The 23,159-nt window shown below is 40.2% G+C and overlaps 1 protein-coding gene across 2 annotated transcripts; it reads right to left on the bottom strand.

The window, feature by feature from the left end:
• Window positions 1–1,572: 1,572 nt before the first annotated feature.
• LOC109875041 (polycomb complex protein BMI-1-B) lies at window positions 1,573–21,408 on the bottom strand. 2 transcript variants are annotated; one of them, XM_020467187.2, is made up of 10 exons: window positions 21,082–21,391; window positions 17,532–17,663; window positions 17,299–17,395; window positions 17,041–17,096; window positions 16,895–16,945; window positions 16,656–16,764; window positions 16,499–16,541; window positions 16,276–16,374; window positions 15,944–16,024; window positions 1,573–3,005 (listed from the first exon to the last, which is right to left on the bottom strand). In XM_020467187.2, exons 2-10 carry the CDS (start codon window positions 17,641–17,643, stop codon window positions 2,922–2,924), a joined length of 732 nt encoding a protein of 243 aa, XP_020322776.1. In that variant the 5' UTR covers window positions 17,644–17,663; window positions 21,082–21,391; the 3' UTR covers window positions 1,573–2,921. The 2 variants fall into 2 exon arrangements, with proteins under 2 accessions (XP_020322776.1, XP_020322773.1); XM_020467184.2 differs by lacking the exon at window positions 1,573–3,005 and adding an exon at window positions 14,894–15,607 and having other exon boundaries at window positions 21,082–21,408.
• Window positions 21,409–23,159: the final 1,751 nt, after the last annotated feature.

Here is a 23,159-nt window from a genome sequence, read left to right as displayed (position 1 = left end):
TTCATGTTTATATCCCAGGACAAATTAGCTAGCAACAGCAAGCTAGCTAAATAGGACAAATTGGCTAGCAAGTGCAAGCTAACTAGCTAAATTGCCATACATGTTTAATGCTTTTCGACCTGTCCCCAAATTAATGTAATTGGTTCAGAGTTTGTTTTGATATTTTAACCTGCGTGTCGTGATCGCGTTTCTGAACGAACCCTTACTGAAGCACATGTTATTCCTATCATTCTCTATTGGCCTTGGCCTACTCACAAGGGAGCCTCTTAGGATCCCTTGCCCTGGACCCATCTTCCAGTACTCTGTCTTCACTGCCTCAGACAACACCATCTGTACTACTCTGACCCTGGCAACCTCGAACTGCCTTTCTCTCACCGGACACTTCTGATCTCCAACACCATGGGTACCCCTACAGTTAACACACACAGCTTTTTCCACAGATACTACACATACGCTCATGTCCTCCTGCACACTTCTCTCATCTAAGGAATCTCCCTCCTACACACTGCTGCAACATGACCATCAGCTTGGCACCTAAAACACCATAATGGATCCGGACAAAAGCTCTCATGGGATAACTGACACATCCTAACGGGACTTTGTCAGGTAAAGTCTGCATTAAAACTCAGCAGGACACACAGTGTCTTTTCTGTTTCAACATGTTCCCAGTTGTCACTCATTTCAATGGCGCCCTGCTCCGGAGAGCAAAGAAAATCACAATTCTTGTCCCGAGGCATGTGGTGTGGAGCATCCTCTATTTCTGAATGGCTGAAACACAAAAAAAAATCATCACTAGTCCACTTCGAGTTACTTTCACTGATTCAACAGTCCTCAACCTCTTCTCCACCCAGCCGCACACCACATATAGATCAGCCAGAAGGCAAGGATCCATTCTCTCCAAAAATGTCACTCCCATTGGGTCAGAATCATCTTTGTCTTCATCGGGTGCCATCGTCCTTGCGTCCATCCACCTTCCATAGGCGTCCATTCTGGAAACCCCCTCATCGTCCACTCTACACGTTCCAATTATGTTGCCTGTCAATGTGCGTCAACTTAGTTCGCACACCCATCCTGTGTTTGCACTTTTGATTCCACAACTTTGTTTTGACAGAGTTACTGCTTAATCGACAAGCGCCTCCTCCCGTTTCCATACACATCACACCGGTTTTTAGAGGTTTGTTGCCTTCAAAATAAAAGCGCCAAATACAGCTTGTCCCCGATTTGAACATAGCTACATTTTCTTGATTAGGTGTTTATTTTTTACATTAATAGGCTATTTTCTCCTGAACCATATGGTCTATCCAATAGAAACTCATGGACAACATTTGTCACAGATATAAATAATCGGACAAATAACTAAGTAAGTATAAATTCCCAAAGTTTCCATATATTTCCAAAAGTGGGTGTTAAATACCAGTTTCTGAAAATCCTTGCAACTTTGCTAAATTACAGGGAATTTTGCAACCCTAGAGAAAAGCATATGACACTTCAACAATCACATTTTTGGAATTTGAACTTCTGTGATTCTGATCTTCATGGCTTTTGGAAAACAGAGGGACATTTACTGGCAAGTTTAATGGAATCATTTTTATTTGTATCTCCTCAAGATATCCACTTTGGAGTAAACCATGAGTAGGATGTTAAGAACGGACCATGTTGAAACATTTGGGCAGGTCACTATTGCTACAAAGAAACACAAATTAATAAATGAAGTACCCCAATAGTAATATCATCTTTGGATTTTAGATTCTATGTCCTAAGCCCCACCAAACAAAAGGCCTGTAGAGCGTGATGGTTTACGATAGCCATCTTCTGGGACTAACGCAATTTACTCAAAAGGAATTTTTATGTGTAGGCCTACTTCTTACTATTGTGAACATTCCTTACGGTGACTGGGACATGTATGCAATTTTAGGACCTGTGCAGTGTTATAGCATTTTATACATACTGGGTACGTATATGATTCCACCCCTGTGTGAACCCTCATATGTGAGGTTAGGTTTTCCTTCCAGCTGAAGCATTTCTCACATTCTTTGCACTGGTCCGATTTCTCCCCTGTGTGAATCATCATATGCGTATTCAGGTGTCCCTTATGAATGAAGCATTTCCCAAATTCTATTCATTGATATCGTTTCTCCCCTGTGTGAGTCGTATGTATTTTCAAATTTGAATATTTCTGAATCGCTATATGTCTGTCCAGGTTATGCTTACTGGGGAAACATTTCTTTGCACTGATACAATTTCTCCCTTGTGTGAATCTTCATATGTGTATTCAGGTGTCCCATATGGATGAAGCATTTGCCTCATTTTTTGCATTGATATCGCTTCTGTTGTTTTAGATGAGACTCAAAGGAGAAGTGTTTACTACAAACATTACAAGAATATATTTCTGTAGTGTGACTTTGCAGGTGATTGATCATGTGTTCTGTGGACTCAAAGTCTTCTCCACACTTCTTGCACATGATGGATGAAACAAAATGCCCCATAAAAACAAGTCTTTCCACACACCTGGTATGGGATTTTTTTTCTTTTTTTCCCCCCCATGACTTTGATTTAAGTAGTGTAGATCCTGGGAATAGTACTCCACTTTCCACCCCATTGAGCTGCAGAACAGCACAGATTTACTGCAGATAGGGGAATAGAGTCATTAGTTTGTTATGTTACTCTATAGCCCTGTCCATCATGTTCTGTTTTGACCTCTTCAGTTGTGTTTGTGGGTAGACAGTCCCACTCTCTGTTCTCCACAGTATGTGTGTGGTAAGGATGTGAGAGATGAGGTGGGTCCTGATCATTGCAGTCACTTTGAGTAAATGTGGAGTCTCAAGTATCAGGCTCCAGCCCTTGAAGCTGCTCTTTCCCCTTACTGGTCCTGAACTCCTCATATTCCTCTTTAATCTGTGTGCTCTCTGGGTCCTCCTGCCTCAGACTAAGACTACATTCCTGCTCACCATGCTGCTCAGAGGGAACATCCTTTTTAGACACAGGGAGAGTGAGTTGCTGGGGGTCTGAAAGGAAAACAAACAGGAAATATTGCAATATATCTCCAGAAATATTTGACATATTTGAATGTTTAAAAAAAAGTATAGTATACAGTTCCCTATGCCCGCAGAGATAGTTCAACCAGAACATGCCTACTGCTAGCACACTGTCTGCAGCTAGCTGTAAGATTCAATAGAACTAGCTAGCTAATGAACTAGTAGCCCATTAATTGACGCTAACTATTTGGTATTGTATTAGCATCCCCATTAGCTGTTGCGAAAGCAGCAATTACTCTTCCTGGGGTGTCGAAACATAACATGAAACATGAAACATAACATCGCACAGAACATTAATAGACAAGAACATCTCAAGGACAGAACAACTCTACATACATTTTAAAAAGGTACACGTAGCTTACGTATTAATACACACAAATCTCAATCAAATAGGGGAGAGGTGTTGTGTGGTGAGGTGTTGCTTTATATGTTTTTTTAAAACCAGATTTGCTGTTCATTTGAGAAATATGAGAGGGAAGGGAGTTCCATGCAATAATGGCTCTATATAATACTGTACGCTTTCTTGAATTTGTTCTGGATTTGGGGACTGTGAAAAGACCCCTGGTGGCATGTCTGGTGGGGTAAATGTGTGCGTCAGAGCTGTGTGTAAGTTGACTATACAAAAATTCTGAATTTTCAACACATTTCTTATAAAAAGTGATGCACTCAGTCTCTCCTTAACTCTTAGCCAAGGGAGACTGGCATGCATAGTATTTGTATTAGCCCTCTTGCTTGCTTTTCATTGTAATCAGTGTCGCTCTGTTCTGGGCCAGCAGCAGCTTAACTAGGCATGACTGGAATAATAATCAAGATAAAACAAAACTAGAACCTGCAGGACTTGCTTTTTGTAGTGTGGTGTCAAAAAAGCAGAGCATCTCTTTATTACAGACAGATCTCTCCCCATATTTACAACCATTTAATCTATGTGTTTTGACCATGACAGGTTACAATCTAAGGTAACACCAAGTCATTTTGTCTCCTCAACTTGTTCAACAGCCACACCATTCATTACCAGATTCTTAGGGAATGATTTTTACCAGATACAATGCTCTTAGTTTTAGAGATGTTCAGGACCAGTTTATTACAAGATTCTCTGGTCTGATGAAACCAATATTGAATTATTTGACCTGAATGCCAAAACAGACTGCAACTCTTTGTTAAGGGTTTAAATGACTCCATTAGCTGTGGTTGCTAATGCGTATATGGTTGAATCATTAGCATACATGGACACACGTGCTTTGTTTAATGCCAGTGGCAGGCAGGTCATTGGTAAAAATAGAAAAGAGTAAGGGGCAGCTCTGCGGTACACCCCACTTTCCATGTTTGACATTAGAGAAGCTTCCATTAAAGAAAGTTCTATTAGATAGATAGCTCTGAAAGGCCATAACACTTTCGTTTTCTAAACAACAGGTTATGGTCAATATTGTAAAATGCTGCACTGAAATCTAATCTTCTTCTTATCATTTTCTTTCACCAAATCATCAGTCATTTGTGTCAGTACAGTACATGTTGAGTGCCCTTCTCAACAAGCATGCTCAAAGTCTGTTGTTAATTTGTTTACAAAGAAATAGTATTGTATTTGGTCAAACACATTTTTTTCCCAACAGTTTGCTGAGAGCTGGCAGTAGGTCTGCTGTTAGAACCAATAAAGGCTGCTTTACCACTCTTGGGCAGCGGGATGACTTTGGCTTCCCTCCAGGCCGAAGGACGAAGACTTTCCTCTAGGCTCAGATTAAAGATATGACAGATACGATTTGCTATTGAGTCAGCTATCGTCCTGAGTATCTTTCCATCTCAGGGGTCAATGCCAGGTTTGTCATTATTGATCAATAACAATACATTTTCCACCTCTCCCGCACTAACTTGCAATGCTTTTCTTTCATTATTCGTTTTTTTGTGCATGAGTTGTTGGCATTTCCTGCGTAAGTTTGCCCATTTTGCCAATAAAGTAATCATTCAAATATTTGGCAACATCAAATGGCTTTGTGAGTTTAATTTGTCTTTCTGCCCATAATTTAATTTAAAGTAATCCAAAGTTGTTTTTCCATCATTCTTTCCATCATCGATCTTGGCTTCATAATATAGTTTCTTCTTCTTTTTGTTGTTTTTGTTTAGTCACATAATTTCTCAATTTGCAGTAAGTCAGACAGTCAGATGTGCAGCCGGACTTATTAGCCACTCCTTTTGCCCCATCTCTTTAAACCATACAGTTTTTCAATTCCACATCAATCCATGGAGCCTTAACAGTTCCAACAGTCAGTTTCTTAACAGGTGCAAGTTTATCAAAAATGTGAAGAATTCATTTTATAAATTCATCAGTGCAGCATCTGGATGCTCCTTTTTAATCACATCAGACCAACAAATATTTTTAACATCATCCAAATAAGTGTCACAGCACACCTATACACTATTTTAGGCCCAGCTTTTGGAACTTTTGATATAACCACTTCATTGTGATCACTCCATCTAATGGGTACAAATACAGCTTAAGAACAAAGATCTACAGTATTAGTAAAAATGTAATCAATACATGTGGATGATCTTGTTCCTTTACAGTGCATTTGGAAACTATTCAGACCCCTAGACTTTTTCCACATTTTGTTACGTTACAGCCTTATTCTAAAATTGATTAAATTGTTGCTTTTTTCATCAATCTACACACAATATTCCTATAAAGACAAGTAAAATCAGGTTGTTAGTCATTTTGTAAAAAACAGAAATATTACATTTACTTAAGTGTTCAGACTCACTGATTGCTGAAGCGCGTAGCGTGTAAAAATCACCTGTCCTTGGTTGCAACACTCACTACCGAGTTCCAAACTGCCTCTGGAAGCAATGTCAGCACAAGAACTGTTCGTCGGGAGCTTCATGAAATGGGTTTCCATGGCTGAGCAGCCATACAAGTCTAAGATCATCATGCACAATGCCAAGCATTAGCTAGAGTGGTGTAAAGCAAGCCGCTATTGGATTCTGGAGCAGTGGAAATGCGTTCTCTGGTGATGAATCACGCTTCACCATCTGGCAGTCCGATGGACGAATCTGGGTTTGGTGGATGGCAGGAGAACGCTACCTGCCTGAATGCTGGTGCCAACTGTAAAGTTTGGTGGAAGAGAAATAATGGTCTGGAGCTGTTTTTCGTGGTTCGGGCTAGGCCCCTTAGTTCTAGTGACGGGAAATTGTAATGCTACGTTGTTCAATGACATTCTAGACGATTCTGTGTTTCCAACTTTGTGGCAACAGTTTGGGGAAGGCCGTTTCCTGTTTCAGCATGACAATGCCCCTGTGCACAAAGCGAGGTCCATGCATAAAGCGTACTTTTGGTCAGGTAGTGTCTCTTTTTTTTCAAGCCCTTTTGGCTACCTGGTCTACTTTTACATTCCCACCCACTCCCAAGTCATCTTGGACCAAGCAGAATATCCCTACTACAGCCAGTCTTTCTAGTCTCCATAATAACATAACACTTGGGTGGCTGGAGTCTTTGACTTGGGTGGCTGGAGTCTTTATTTCTTATTTATTGCATAAACCAAGTTCATTTTAACCATTCATCATCCAGGCAATACCATAGCTACAATGTCAATTGCACCAATTGGCTCTGAATCCTGATTGGCTGGTAAATTTAATGGCTTTTTGAACAAAGGTTTGGTCTCTCTGACCTAATTATTGAAAGAACTGCTGTTATGTTTCCATTAACTTGTCCAATGATTATTTTATTTTTTCGACATTTAGAAAGTTTGCATAGAAAATAGATGTGACAATTGCTTGCTTGCTTGCTAGGGCGCATTTCCATGTAACTATTTTTTGTTAAAAACAGCTGGCTGAAATGACATAACACTTTCCCAAACACCGGCGAGTAGCGTGGACGAAATGGAGAAAATTGAGAAAAAGTTGGTGAAGCAACCAACTGCTGTGCTGGAATGAGAACAATATGTGTGTCAGTTGTAATTGTATGGAGCGGGAGGATGAGGGTCAAGGACCGGAATGGTCGGTAGTGGAAAGATAAGGATAAAGTAAAGGAAGCATAAAGAGGGCCATGTTTGGAAGCAAGAGTAATGATGTGTTGGAGTGGAAAGTGGTGATGGAGTTTGATGAGACCACAGGGCCTCACTTTACACCCTATCTGACTAACTAAGGCTGTAGATAAAGAGGTAGGTGAAGTGATATTAGCTTGGTTCATTGGAAATGGTAGGTTGTTAATATTGTGTGGTAGCCAGGCTCAGCAAGAGAAGATTCTGAAAATGGGAAGAAGATTAAAAGGCAGGTCCCTGGTGCTTATGCTAGATTGAGAGGAGTCATCACTGCGGTCCCAATATCTATGTCCACTAGATATTAAAGAAAATGTGAAGGGAGGCAGAGTGATTGAGGCCAAAAGGTTTCATCAGTAGGAATGAAGGACAAAGAAGTGAAAGCTTCTCAGTGATGCTGAGGTTTGAGAATGTCTTTCCGGGAAAAGTACAGATAGAATTCCTTAGTTTCAATGTTAAGAGAATTTGTCCCATATGCTCTGCAGTGTTTTAAAAGGGACATGTAGCTGCTCAGTGTAAAGGAAAGAAAAGATGTGCCAAGTGTGGAGGGGCACATGATTACGGTGAATGTGGAGGCAATGTGAAGGTTAAGTGTTGTAATTGTGGGGGAGAACACAGTGCAGCATTTGGTGGATGCCAGGTACAGAGAGTGGCTAAGAGATATAGGATCAGTCATGATGTATCGTATGCAGAGGCCGTAAAATAGATTGGTAGAACTACAGCATGGACTGATGGAGCTTACATGGATGTGCCTGTAGTAAGTGGACCTACTGTCGGGGCTGGTGCTTCTGATAGTCCTGGCATGGTTTCGAGGCCTGTTCAGAAATCTTGTGCTCATGAATGTGTTGTGTCAAAGGACACTATGATAATGAATAAAGTTGACTTCATAGCTTTTATTGGTAAGGTTATCAATACGACTCAGGTTGTGGAAAGCAGAAATGCCAGATTGAAGGTTATTGTGGAGACAGCAAAATAAATATTGGGGGTAACAGATGTTACTGTTGAAATGGTTGTTGGCATGTTGAACAATCCTAAGGGCGGAGTGTTTCAGCATGATATAGATCAAGTTTAATGGGGTTGGGGAGGGGTTTTTGGAGGAGGGTGGGGTAGAAGTTCGGATTTATTTGGTTTAGAGTTTTATTACCATGGTGGTACAGAATTGGGCAGATCATGATTGATTGTACATTCCAGCACAGTAGGTGGCGGCAAGCTCTTAAACGATAGTTTGCGGACCTCCATGATGTCATCATAGAAGAACGCAGAGCCTAATAAAAATGTAGTGGTTGCGCATTAATAAAATTGGCGATAATCTGTATGACCATGTGTCAGGCAGCACGTGAAAGCCACCATGGATAGAATACAATAATTTACTAATATTTGCCATATTCTAATAATTATCATGTGTTAACGCACCGCCATGGATCTAGCGCACATGGGCATGCACTATCGAATGCTTAGGCTACTCAGTGCCATGGTGAAACTTGCACTCCTGTAGATCTGAAATAATTGGATGGTGAAACTTGTTAGCCTAACAGAAAACCAAAGCGAGGCAATTCAGGCATTATGGAATGTCAGGACAAGGAGCCTGCAAAGAAACATTTTTATAGTTGAAATGTTTTATTTTGCAAGCAGTGGGCATTTAGAATTAACATGTAGAGTGGACCTGTATTCGGCAATCATCATTTATTCGAAAAACACCGTTTCCATCATCGTTTGTCGCAATAAACCCCTGTCGAACAGATACAAATGTTGTCAATCTTTATAAAATTGCTTCTATATTACATGTCAAAACATTTTTGGGGGGGTGACATTGATTTTGTCGAATAAACTGGGGGCATTTTTCATCAAAGTTGCTACACAGACATAAGGGGAACCCCAGACAGTGGCATAAAGTTGAAGCATCTTTTTAGAACGTTTTCTCACCATCAAATATGGTTGTGAGGGGAGGTCTAGACGTGGGTAGTGGGAGAGGATGGAACTCGGTGAAACTAGACTGACATTCTGCAACAAAAAAAATATTGACGAAACAACTGATCTCAATAAATGTTTGTTCCAAAAACTAAAATCTGTTACACAGTGCACTACGTTTTACGTGAAGTGCACATGCGCACTTCACAGAGGAGGCGTTCCCTAATGAAAATATGCAAATATATGATACAATTGGATCTCGCGCTTGGCTTTGCCCACCTTTTTTGTACTGCCCACTATGCTTCATTTTCTCCAACGTAAACAACCCAGATGAACTATCTTGGTTTAGTTATAAAAATCTTTGGTTGCTATTTCAAAATTAGGTGGAATTTCCTAATTTAGACAAGGCAACCCAGGGACATTCAACATCTTTTTGGTAAGCCATTCCAGTGTAGCTTTGGTCTTGCATTTTAGGCCATTTGTCTTGCTGAAATGTGAAACTCTATCCCAGTGTTAGGGTCTTGGCTGGGACTCTTCTGTCCTAGTTTGAAGGCAAAGCTGGTTCTACCATTGGGGTGCCAGGACAGAGAAGAGATTGGACTGGGATGAGTGGTAGCTGCCAAGAGACCAGAGGTGGCAGAACGGATTGCTCTGGTTGGGGTGTAGGGATTGAGCATAGTCTGAAGGTAGGGAGAGGCAGATCCTCTTGCTGCTCCATAGGCAAGTACCATGGTCTTGTAGTGGATGCAAGCTTTGACTGGAAGCCAGTGGAGTGTGCAGAGGAGTTGACATGGGAGAACTTGGAAAAGCTGAACACCAGGCGGGCTGCAATGTTCTGGACAAATTGCAGGTGTTTGATGACACAGGCAGGGAGCCAAGCCAACAGCGAGTTGCAGTAGTCAAGACAAGAGATGATAAGTGCCTGGATTAGGACCTGTGGCGCTTCCTGTGTAAGGTAGAGTTGTACTCTACAAATGTTGTAGAGCAGGGGTGGGCAATTCAAGTCCTCAAGGGCCTGATTGATGTCACAGTTTCGACCCAGCCCCAGCTAACACACCTGACTCCAATAATCACCTAATCATGATCTTCAATTTAGAATGCAATTCACAGTGTCAAAAGCAGGGGAGGATTTGGATGAGAACAGAGGAGAGAGTCAGCTTTGGCAGTGCGGAGAGCCTACATGACACAGAGAAGAGCAATCTTCAAGCCTGACTGGTTAGGGTCAAGAAGATCATTCTGAGAGAGATAGTGAGAGAGTTGGTCAGACAGCACACTCAAGTGTTTTGGAAAGGGATACCGGTCTGTTGTGTTTGACGTCAGAGGAGTGGAGTGTTGGTTTCTTGAGGAGGGAAGCAACTCTGTCCATTTTGGAGTTAGAGGGGTCAGGGATGAGTTGATGGGGGAAGTGAGAAGGACTCCAGAGTTGGTCTGGAGAAGGGAGGAGGGGATGGGTTCGAGCGGGCAGATTGTCAGGCGGCCAGCCCTTACAAGTTGCATGATTTCATCTAGAGAGAGAGGGGCGAAAGAGGTCAAGGCGTAGGGTAGTTCTGTGTGAGTGGGACAAGTGGACTCAACAGGCTGAGTGAATGAGGAGCGGATGTTTTCAACCTTATTTTCAAAGTGGTTGACGAAGTCATCCGCAGAAAGGGAGGAGGGACAATGAAGGGGGTGGGGGTGGAGGATTAAAAAGGGAGGAGAAGGTGGGAAATAGTTTCCTGTGGTTAGAGGCAGAAAAGCTTGAAATGTAGTGATAGAAAGTAGTTTGGCAGCAGATACAGAGAAAGGGAAGGTTATAGAGGAGGGAGTGGAAGGATGATAGGTCCTCCGGAAGTTTAGTTTTCCTTAATTTTCGCTGAGCTGCCCACGGCCCTGTTCTGTGCAAGTCATAGGATGTGGAAAGGGAGGAGAGTAGGGTTGAAGAGGCATAATCAGGGGACAGGAGGGACAAGGATTTAGCAGAAGGGATAGATGATAGGATGAGAGAGTAGTAGGAAAGAGAGTGCAAAGATTGCGACGGCAGTTGACAATCTGGGTAGGAACTGCGATGCTAGGGTTGGAGGACGGGGAAACAGAAAAGGAACAGCCTCCAGAAAAGATGAGGTCAAGCGTGAGCCTTCCTTGTGAGTGGGAGGGGACTGGGAAAGGATGAGGTCAAAGGAGGCAAGGAGGAGAAAGAGAGAGTTGGAAAGAAATTAATCGAAGGCAGATGTCAGAAGGTTGAAGTCGCCAAGTACAAAGATCGGTGAGCCATTGACAGGAAATTAGCTTATCAGTGTGTCAAGCTCATTGAGGAACTCTCTAAGGCAGCGTTTCCAAAATGTGGTTTATGCCCTAACACTACACAGCTGATTCAAATGACCAATGCTTGATTATTTGAATCAGCTGTGTAGTACTAGGGCATAAACCAAAACGGGCACCCCTTGGGGTCCCGAGGACCGTGTTTGGTAAACCCTGCTCTAAAAGGCACCTGGTGGGCGATAGATGACAACAATGTTAAGCTTGAGTGGACAAATGAAGGTGACAGCATGGAATTCAAATGAGATGGACAGGTGAGAGGGAGAAAAGAGAAAATCTCCATTTAGGAGAAATGAGTAGCCCTTTACCACCACCGAGGCGACCAGATGCTAACAATCTATGAGAGAAAACATACTCAGATTAAGCGAGACCAGCTGGAGTAGCAGTATTCTCTGGGGTGACCCATGTCTCCGTCACGGCTAAAAAGTAAAGAGACTGAAGGGCAGCATAGTTTGAGATGAACTCAGCTTTCTTGACCGCAGATTGGCAGTTCCAAAGGCTGACAGTCCAGGAATACCACATGGGTTGTACATGCAGAGCACACTAAATTAGAAGGGTTGCAGCCGAGGGGTGAGGAGCGTCTGTAAAGCCTAAAGGGAGAGGAGCGAACTAGGATAGAAAACACAGTTGCCAAAGTGGCAAAAGAGCCAAATGAGATCATCTGAAAATAACTAGGTAAAATGTGAGAGTGAGAGAGTGGTGTGTAGCCTTCCTCTCTTCATAACAGTAACACCTTATTCATGAGACTGAGTGTTGCAGTACCATTCATTAACCTCTTATTCAAAAAATATATTCAACATCAGTGAAGAATAGTTTTCAAATGAAAATGTGTGTATAATGTGCAAATACACTATCCACAGTTTTAATGGTGCTCTAATCTGGATTGTAGCCTACCTGTTTACAAATGTATCCCTGGGATATTTGAGATGTTTTAAAAGCTCCTTGTCGGCTTTGAGGTATATTTTTAGCATGAAATGCACTAAGGCCTAACTGGAAAAAAACCCGGGGTTGAGCGTTGGGTTGAAATCTTGATTCACATCGGCTTGTTAATGAATGAAATAAATAAGATGCCACACTATGGGACACATATCAAAGTATACAGGCTATTAGATGCATTGTTGCCTACTATGATCTATTCTATAGCCTAGTTTAACAGTCAATTTTGGGTAATTCACTTTGAAACAATGACTGCATGAATAGGCATCATAGCCAATGTGAACTATGCCAATCATAGCCGCAGGAAGTAGTGTGTGTGTGTGGGGGGCACCCCTACTTCCTACGGCTATGATGCCTATTCATGCAGACATTATTTCAAAGTGAAATTATGTGTAATTGCAGGAATTCATGTGCAAATGCTCTCAAAGCAGTCATGTCACTAAGCTAGTTAGAGCTTTCAAAATCCTAATCCAAATCATGATCATTATGAAGTCATTTTTCTCCCATAATTCATTAATTAGCCTAATTCATTAATGCACAATAAATGTAGGCTAATCTTTGACCATTCTAATTCATTAGTCTAAAATGTTATAAGGACTTGCAGTTGCATTCATGTTCGAAGTTGGTTTTTTTGCAACAGTGAATTGTGAAACAGGCATGTTTTTCCCGAACACGTGGAGATGTCTGTAGAAAATTAAGCCTATTTTAATCCATTATCTTAATTTAGCTTAACTTCATTTGGTTTTAGAGAACTTTTTGTAGGCATTTCTAAACCATGTCAATTGAATTGATGTCCTATCAATAGCCTACGTCTCTCTCCACTGATATTGTAGGCCTTTCAACTTTTAAATTTGCAGCAATGCCTTGTGCTAAAATAAGAATATATTCTAATAATACTGTATGTAGTCCTACGAGTGCACATTTCATGTATTTTTTTTTTACTGAAGCAATGCTATAATAAGCCAAACTCCATCCCTTTTTTGCTATTACACTGAGGGATTGGGTTGGGGAGGAATACGTAACCACTCTCGAATTCATAGATGGAGCTCCAAAAGTACTGACAGTGAATGAGCTCAACATGATCATTTTTAGACATAGGCCTGTATAAGACACAACCTTTTGGTTTATGATGGAGCAGTTGTAGGCCTACTAAGATTAAAGGAATAGCAATTAAGCCCTTTTTCTACTATTCATGGATACCATTTTTATGTCTCTGGGTACAGTTTGAAGGAAGTTGCCAACTAGCGTTAGACTTCCAGTTATTGCACTAAGGCTAGTTAGGCTCGCAAACTAGCTTCAACTTCCTTCAAACTGCACGCAGAAACATAAAAATGGTATCCATGAATTCATCTGACTCTGGATAAGTAGAAAAGGGCAAAATTGCCAAAATCTCACACTATCCCGTTAAATATTCAAGAATCGGATATTGGGTAGCCTATATACACTACATGACCAAAAGTATGTAGACACCTGGTCGTTGGACATCTCATTCCAAAATCATGGGCATTAATACGGAGTTGGTCCCCTTTTGCTGCTATGTGAGCCTCCAGTCTTCTGGGAAGGCATTCCACTAGATGTTGGAACAACACTAGATGTTGGAAGCTGCAGGTACTTGCTTCCATTCAGCCACAAGAGCATTAGTTGGTTGGGCACTGATGTTGGGTGATTAGGCCTGGCTCGCAGTCAGCATTCCAATTCATCCCAAAGGTGTTCGATGGGATTGAGGTCAGGGCTCTGTGCAGGCCATTCAAGTTATTCCACACCGATCTCGACAAACAATTTCTGTATGGACCTCGCTTTGTGCACGGGGGCATTGCCATGCTGAAACAGTAGGGCCATGCTAAAACAAAGTCGGAAGCACAGAATCGTCTAGACTGTCATTGTATGCTGTAGCGTTAAGATTTACCTTCAGAGGAACTAAGGAGCCTAGCCCGAACCATGAAAAACAGCCCCAGACCATTATTCTTCCTCCACCAAACTTTACAGATGGCACTATGCAATGGGGCAGGTAGAGTTCTCCTGGCATCTGCCAAACCCAGATTCATCTGTCGGACTGCCAGATGGTGAAGCTTCACTAATCACTCCTGAGAACACGTTTCCATTGCTTCAGAGTCCAATGGCGGCGAGTTTTACACCACTCCAGCCGACGCTTGGGATTGAGCATGGTGATCTTAGGCTTGTGTGCGACTGCTCGGCCATTAAAACCCATTTCATGAAGCTCCCAACAAACAGTTATTGTGCTGACGTTGCTTTCAGAGGCCGTTTGGAACTCGGGAGTGAGTATTTTTACACGCTACGTGCTTCAGTGGTCCCATTCGATGACCTTGTGTGGCCTACCACTTCACAGCTGAGCCGTTGTTGCTCCTAGACATTTCCACTTCATAATAACAGCACTTACAGTTGACAGGGAAAGCACTAGCAGGGAAGAAATTTGACGAACTGACTTGTTGGAAAGGTGGCATCCTCTGACGGTGCCACGTTGAATGTCACTGAGCTCTTCAGTAAGGCCATTCTACGGCCAATGTTTGTCTATGGAGATTGCATGGCTGTGTAGTCGATTTTATACAATGGGTGTGGCTGAAATAGCCGAATCCACTCATTTGAACGGGTGTCAACATACTTTTGTATAGTGTATATCGTTAATTGAAGTGACCATTTAACAGCAGTACCTACTGCAGATTGCACACTTAAAGCCAAAACAATCAGGTTGTGTTTATTAAATTCCCCATTACATGTATGCAGAGGGCAATAGTCAACTATTTTTGTCAACTATTGTTGTGTGTTGACAAATGAAGTTGACGAAGCCAAAACCACATTTCCATTTCAATCAACTACAGTATTTGGCAATTCAGTTATAGGAATCAATGGAATGTCCAGGTTTGAAGTAAACGTGATATTTTTTCACATTCCAAACCACATGGCACATTACTGGGCTAGCCATTTCAAATTCGATCTGCAGATGCCATTGAGCAAATTCAATAAGTCTTTCCACAGTCTTTCTTAGACAAATGAACAAATATATCATCCACATAGGATTATATAAAAACGGCAAATGTTTGAAACAATAATAAAAGTATCTACAGTCTATGTTGGCGTGAATGTCCCGGAAAGTTGATTTGGACCCGCTTTTGTTAAGATACCGTTTGTTGAGGTGCCAATGCTGGAGAGGTGGGGGAAGTGGGTAAGCGATGATGATGATGAGTGGACAATTCTGTGGTTCGGACTGGGCAAAGAGGAGGATGAGATGGAGGGAGCTGCGGGGTCATTGTTCAGATGCTTGTCACCCCCAGTCCCAGAGTCATAGCATACTCCTCCAGCATGTTGTGTGGTTTTGGCCCCGCTTCTTGGGCTGCTCATCTTCATCTTCTTGCAGCCTGTTCGTACCCGGTATTTCAATGGCAAGGGACCATTCTAAAACAAGTGAAGATTTTCTAAAGTTTATGTGTACAGGGGACTTTTCTGTGACTTATAACCATATTCTCCGATGAGCCTCCTCTGAGCATGTATTTTAAGAATGACATGAGCTTTAAACAAGCAATAGAGAGATTTTTTTTAATAAATGTGTAAGCTCTCCAAAATACATGTGAACATATTGCTTGGTAGAGAATCGAATTCATGAATGGATGCACCACTTCACAACCTTATACTTTCCACTTATAAATAAGGAAAACAACACAGCATACAATTTCAAGGTCTTATTAGAAAAAATGACATTTCATGTGTTGAAGTGCAAGGGTAAATGCTTACCCTTCTCCAAGTGTAGATGTGTGCAATGTCCATTAATGTGTAGTAATCCGTCAATGGTTCATCTTCATACATAACTTCTATCTGTGAACAACACATTTTGAGAGAAAAGATTAGGTGTGATTAATCATTTATATAAACAGTGTGAAACTAGTAAAAATCTAACCATAATCAATCAGTTGTACACTGTATTTTTTTTTAAGAAACAAAGTCGATTCTAAGTTTAACAAATCTACACAATGTCTATACAAACGCACAACATTTCAGATAGGTTCATTGTTCACTGAATTTCAAATAATGACATTAATAATCACTGATTAAATATCCGTAGTCACCTGATAGGTGCATGGAATATCCATTTTACTTCGAAGGAATTTCCTCAGATGCATTATGGTCATGGCTGCTGGACATTGCAAGTATCGCTTGTCAATCATCTTCAGACAAAAAAAAGGTAAGTTGAGTTGAGACATGATAAACACTGCGTTACTTTACAGCCATCTGGATTGACCCTGTATTTAAAAGACACCAATATGATTTTCTTAGGGTTAAAACAATCACCTCTGTCTTCATATCCTTGACTTCACCATCCTCCTTTCCCAGCCTAAGAGAAAAGCAAAATTTACAATTGGAAAAAAGAGCAAAGAAATAATTGACAAGCATGGGGGTTGGCTGCATTTTTTAAGCATACTTTTTGCCGGTTTGAAAGCAGCCTTACTTGCTCTGATGAAAAAATTCGATGGACAGGCTTATAATCTCATTGTCGGCTATTATTCTCTTTTCTTCATCTGCCACCTCCCCTCGCTCTTCATTTGATCCATTTCCAGCTACAAAATAAGAAAACAACCTAGTATTCAAGTATGCCAATCATCCTCTTTCTAATGATAAAGCAACATGAACATTGAAGTTGCAATGATATATGCGTGAGGTGCTTCGCCATTGATTCAACTTGTTTACCATCAAGAGAAGGATGTGCAACATAGAAATCCCTCCTTCGTTTCATTTCATCTGCAAGCAAAATAATAAATAATTGTTCATGTATTATGATGCACTTGACATTTTTACAAACCAACTTGGGGGGATGAACGGGAAAATGTACTGACCTTTGAAAAGCCCAGGTACCAACCTGTAAACAATGTCTTGAAGGGTCTTGTCAGACCTGAAATATAATATTTTTTGAAATTATTTCAGCAAATTGTTTGATTCATTTCTGAGCCAGGGTTTACTTGGAAAATAGATGTCAATATTGTAATGTGGTTTCGATTTATTGAGCCCCAAGTCTCCACACTCATATTCGAGTTCAAAAATATTATAGAACTTTAATTCATTGCATTACAAAATGACATATATAGGCTACTCACCTAATATTCAAAAGGGGTTTCGTTTTGTGAATCTGGACATCACAAATTGGACAGAATTTGCTGGTCTCCAGATAACAAACAATGCACATTTTACAGACTGAAAAGACAAAATAATCAAAACAATTTGACAACACTGCATACTTTAAGCCAAACGAATCAGTCAAAACTGTGGGCATAGACAGCAACTTGCATTGTGTGGTATTTTGAATGAAATCCAACTGACGACAACTTACATGAGTGTAAACACTCCACAATGGTGGTTGCGTCGATAAAATATCCACCACACAAGACACACATCAAATGTGGATTCAGCTCAGTAATCTTGATTTTTGTTGTTCTGTGCATTGTTCTAAAATTGTAAAATCCTATAAGAAAGGATAAACAAATTAATTAATGGATACAGCGTATTTTCGCAATCTGTTCAGAACACAAACGGGCGGCGATGTGCCTTGAGAATGTAAAGCATTTATGTTAGTGTTTTAATGTCTACCCTGCGAAAAACGAACCTGGAGATTCTTTTGGTGAATTTAAATAGGTTAAACCAATTTTTATCTCGGAGGCCTATTTATTATAGAATGTTATGTAGCCCAATAACAATTTACCCTTTTGTAATTGCTACCATGAATTTTGTTTCCAGCTTCCATTTCGATTTTTAGAAGTCTTCACTTCAGGCCAAGCGTTTGATTTATCTAGAATAGCCTAACAATTCCAGAAGCACGTCACAGAAATGTTGATTTCGATGCGAGGTTAAAAAAATTGTAAACTGACAGCACATGCATAAGGCTACTTTTTCAAGTCCGGAATGTGTGCGAGTTGATTTGTTATAGGGCGATTTGGCCGATGAATGATGATCAACTTTTTCCAAAGGTCAATTCATTAAAAACATTGCTAGGTCTATAACGCAAAGTGGCAATATATTTAATTGACTTAAACACAGTAAACAACCATTATTTGCCCAATTATTGGCATACATTATGCAGCCTAAATTCGGAGTATAACCTACAGTCATAGAAAAATAGGTTCTGGATAGAACCCCAATTACCCACATTGTTTAAGTGTAGACTAAGCGTGCAATCCCGCGCACGGTTTCTTGACGGATTTAGAGGAACGTTTCCAACTAAATGTTAATATCTTGTGCTCATTTTATAATGGATCAATATGTTTATTATCAATATCTTCGTAGGTAGCCTATGTAGGATACATTTGAAAGTCCGGGCCTATAGTTTACATTGCATTGATAATTACCTAATTGCCCGAGAGAAGGACTTTCGATTATTTTCAGTATTATGCGATCATGCGACGTCAATGTGGCGCGTTGCCATTATGGGCTGTATAAGATTGTAAGTAAAGTGTGTCCTGCGACTACATGCAGACGCAAACAGTGAAGTGTGAAGTACCGGCTATGCCTACAAACCGCAAGCTTGACCTGATACAAGACGCAATAAGCTCTTTCATCCCTCTTATGCATGGCCATTCTAAAAGAAGCACACCATAGCGTATCTGACGAGCGCACAACTTGTGTTGGAAAATTGAGTTAAATGTATACATTCCTACACCTGTCGAGAAACTGGGAGCGCGCATTATGCATCTCCATATGTGCACATCATGCGTTCCAAGACAATAACTCACTGTAGGCTATTTGTCAAATTAAATGTTGGACTAACCAATCATAATTGTTAAATCATAGGCTTACATACGTATGTACGAAATGTAGGCTATTGTAATGACCTCCTTGGCAGTAGCATCTACCATGGGCAGCTGATAATCAATAATGTTGATTTATTTAAAAAACCTAGCCTATTCATCACAAATGTCAATGGATCAATGCGGTGGATACAGCGATGTCGAATGGTTGTGCAACAGAGTAGACTCGACAGAATATGCAGCACACTCGAAAATTGTGATTATTTTAACTATTTGACCAAGCAAGAATTAAGACGCGTGTGTCACACTATGTTGGCGCATGTTCACGCAAACATGGCAGTGTGAACTCCAGACCTACAAAAATCGCAAGTTTCATTCTACTCAGCTATGTGTGTTAACTAAACAGCGCGCAATGGCTCAGCCCTCTTATCATCAACTCTAAAAGAAGTTAATTCCTAAAATATTTGAACATTTAGTTGGACGAACCTCTGACCCGTCATACCTGTCAATAAACGGGGAGCTCACATTACGCAAAAGTTAACTTTCTTTCTCGAATGTATCGATTTTCAAATATTATTATGGATATATCCCATTGTTAGGCCTATAGACATGACTGATCTAGTGCAGAACATTTCACATAGTAGAAAATTATAGTCTGTTTTTAACGCATTTATGAAAGTTGACCAACAAGAAACGCGACTGACCTTATTGTGGGTGGGGAGAAATAGGTACAATTTAAAGATGTAATAAAATTTGAAACATTTTGTTATTTATATGTTTTTGGCCTACATGTGAGTTTTTGCCTCAGCCTATTATGTCAAACTATAATGTCCTCACAATAATAGGCCTACATTATTGATTGTGTTTACATAGTTTATATGGGCAGGCCTAATAATAGTAGCCTCGAGCCGGCCTATATTCCAATGTCCACAGCCGAATGAGCATAAAAACATGATCAGGTCCTAATCCAAACAAATATAATTAGCTGACTATTATTTCAGAACTAGATGATGAGCAACACCCCAGTAGGCTAAGGTATTTATCTTGATTTCAAATGAGATTCGAGTGGTGCTCTGAATTTTGAGACAACATTTGGCCAATTGGTGATCGAGACAATCTCTTGATCTTGTGTAGGCCAGGCTAAATTGTATTAAACCATACTGTGACGAAGATACATATGAAAATTATATTGACATCGCCTAGTGAACGTCGAGGACCACACATCAATTGCGCAAAAGGTCGAGAATGGATCTCTAGTAGCCTACTCATTATTGATCAGAGAAAGACAAACATTGCATTGATCTGAACAATCTTGAATGGTACCCATCGCATTGGTAATTATGTTAACAGCATTGTAAATGATCCCATGAGGTCATTTCATCAAATCTATTTATCATCAAATGATCCACGGCAATAAACCATCCATTTTTTAAAAACTTTTCAACACTTTTCAAGTGACTGAATAACATAACAAAACATAGTCTAGGTCTATTCTTGCGATAAGACATAAAATCAGTGTGTGAGAAAGCCATCTCTGTTCAACATAACGGAATTAAATACATTTAATAGGCTATAGCCAGCCTATTAACTATTTACTGCCTAAACAAAGTAGTATATTCCCAATAGCCTAAAACTTCACAACAGCGAAATCCTGTCAGCGTAATTACTTATCTACAACGAAGCCCATTTATTTTCAATGAAAGACAGAATAAACGTATCTATATTGGAAACAAACGTGGCAATTTTGCTACAACGACAAATCATATTTGATACAACTTTCATGAAAACAACAGCCTAATGAGCCTGTTGATGACAACTGTTTGAAATCAGCTTGGCAGAATACATACGAATGTGGATGCTTCTCTGCAGATCTGTTAACATTGGCTGCTATGAACAGATCTGCGACCATGTTTCAATTTTGTAAATTACGCGCTCCAGAAAGAACACAAACATAACCATTGAAATAATATAACATTCTACAATCGTGTGTGCTTTGAGTGTCCATATGCCCGTGTGGTCCAATGCCGATGTTCACTATTAATCCGATAGCCTGCAGTGGTCTTGCATTTGCAATGCTATAACATTTAATATAAACTTGTATTTTTGCAAGTTAAAACTAAAAGTTCTGTAAATACATACCTAACGGGTTATATCCCGTATGTGATGGACAATGAAAGTTACAAGTCGATCAGAAAAAAATGAATGCAACCCAAGCGGCCATCTTGGAACGAGCTACAAATGCTGTTCAATGGCAGTGGCGAAATTCTCAACGAATAGAAAAAGATCAACGCGCGGAGAGTCAGAAACTTTACACAGATTCTGAACAGTGCCGGTCCAAAGGTTATTGGTTTGCTCCGTGCTCGACTCCTATGAAGCAGTAGGCTATGCATAGAGCGGCACTTGATAGCAGTAGAAACTGACACTGTTCCCAAAATGGCTTGCAGGCTAGTTCGACCGCCCCGCTATATCACGTGGTCTCATTCTTCAAGCGTTGTATTGATGGTACAAGTGACAAAAGTAAGCTAACTTTGATATATTGATATGTGGTCACACCCATTTCATGCACTGGCTGGGTCTTTAGTCCACAACTCGTGGTCTACATGGTTTAGATTGTTTCTCTCTCACTCAAACATATTTAGGTGATGGTTTTGTAATAAAATCAAATCAAATATGATTTACGCTATAAAGTTATTTAGAATTAAGTTATTAATATTGCCATTATTATCGTATTTTAACCGGCTTAGGCCCACTTCATTTGAATTCTAGCACAACTCGTTGGGCCTTTTCCCTACATCTCTAATTATAGAGCCATTTAACACCATAAGAGTGTAGGCTAAGGAAAAACGTTTCTCCCCGTGGCTACTGCTCTGATTTTGGGAGTCTTTCGATGATGATACAGGCGATTACACTGAAGGGCACCGGTTAACATTGTTACCATGTTAAATGTGTATGCCGTTAAACATTCGTGAGGACCATTTAGGCATAGGAGGGCCCAAAATACTTTTGCTTAATACATTGAATACGCCGATTCCTGATTCTACTGAATCATTTTGGCCCACTCATGATTAGTGTTTGATGAACTTCGCCTATAGTGGAAAAGCTATAGCATAATGTTGCATCGCCAATACATTCTAGTACTCACTCGTTTAATGATGGTAGCCTATATAGCCTATAGACCTATTTATGAGAACAGCCTGGGAAGCGCTCCTTTTTCTGCATCCCCCATTATGGAATTAAACACAACATTCTTTCAGACTCATTGTTCATTTTCATAATGCATGTGATTGTTGAGGGATTATCGGTCCACTAGGCCAATCATTTAAATGGTTCTACAACTGAGTTGCATAGCCTTTGGATGACGATGAGACTTCCGATGGTGCATGTATACTATGAATAATTACAAATGACATAGTGCTTATTAACATAGCCCACAACGTTTATAACCACTCAAGACGTTGCAGTGTGTTTGTAACCGTTTTACAACATATTTAAATCAATGTATTAATTGTAGCCTACGGCATTATATGCATTCTTAAAAACCTACAAAAAAATCTATTAAATGGGTAACGAGGAAGTCCCCTGAGCTCGTGGGTAAAAAAAAAAAACGGTTTCAACATTCTGTCCTTTTGATGTGGAAATGGGGACACTCTGATTGAATCAATACTGCTTTCATGCCATCTCAACAAAAAACAGAAACAATCATTACAGCCAATCAATCATAAATCATATTTAAATTGTTTAAATTGTATCCTATGTGCTAATTCATTTACCAGTAGGCTATGATTAGCGCATACAAATAGGCGCATCTTTGCCAGCTGGTACAGGCTACACACAACAAAAAGGGGGTTCTTTGCAGTGTGATAGTAATCTACCAAGATCCGTTTTCATCCGAAGAACCCCTTTTGGAAGACAAGGGTTCTTTGTATGGCAAAGAGTTCTTCATAGAACCTTTTTCATCCTATGAACCGTTTTTGGAATGAAGGGTTCTTTGATGATTGTTTGGAAAGAAATAAGAATTATTTGGAAGGTAAGAAGGGTTTTACATAGAACCTTTATGAATCTAAAAAAAAAAAAAAAAGTAAATAGTGCCTTAGCATTAGTTTTTTTCCTCAGTGTTTAAACTTTAACATTAGAGGTATGAGTAATCTGATAAACATTTATAAAAATAGGTGTGTACCTATATCGGAATATTTATGCATGTATCGGGTATAACCGTA

Source organism: Oncorhynchus kisutch, linkage group LG30, assembly GCF_002021735.2.
Source record: "Oncorhynchus kisutch isolate 150728-3 linkage group LG30, Okis_V2, whole genome shotgun sequence".
Classification (NCBI taxonomy): Eukaryota; Metazoa; Chordata; class Actinopteri; order Salmoniformes; family Salmonidae; genus Oncorhynchus; species Oncorhynchus kisutch.
This window is presented reverse-complemented; position numbering and strand designations above follow the sequence as displayed.

Bases quoted from the DNA above. Each gene is read 5' to 3' on its own strand.
- LOC109875041 (XM_020467184.2), bottom strand. From the start codon at position 17,643: ATGCACAGAACAACAAAAATCAAGATTACTGAGCTGAATCCACATTTG. The intron at 16,946-17,040 runs GTCAGTACATTT...TTTTGCTTGCAG, and splicing joins GGTACCTGGGCTTTTCAAAG to ATGAAATGAAACGAAGGAGG. The intron at 15,608-15,943 runs GTAAGCATTTAC...CACTTGTTTTAG, and splicing joins ACATCTACACTTGGAGAAGG to AATGGTCCCTTGCCATTGAA.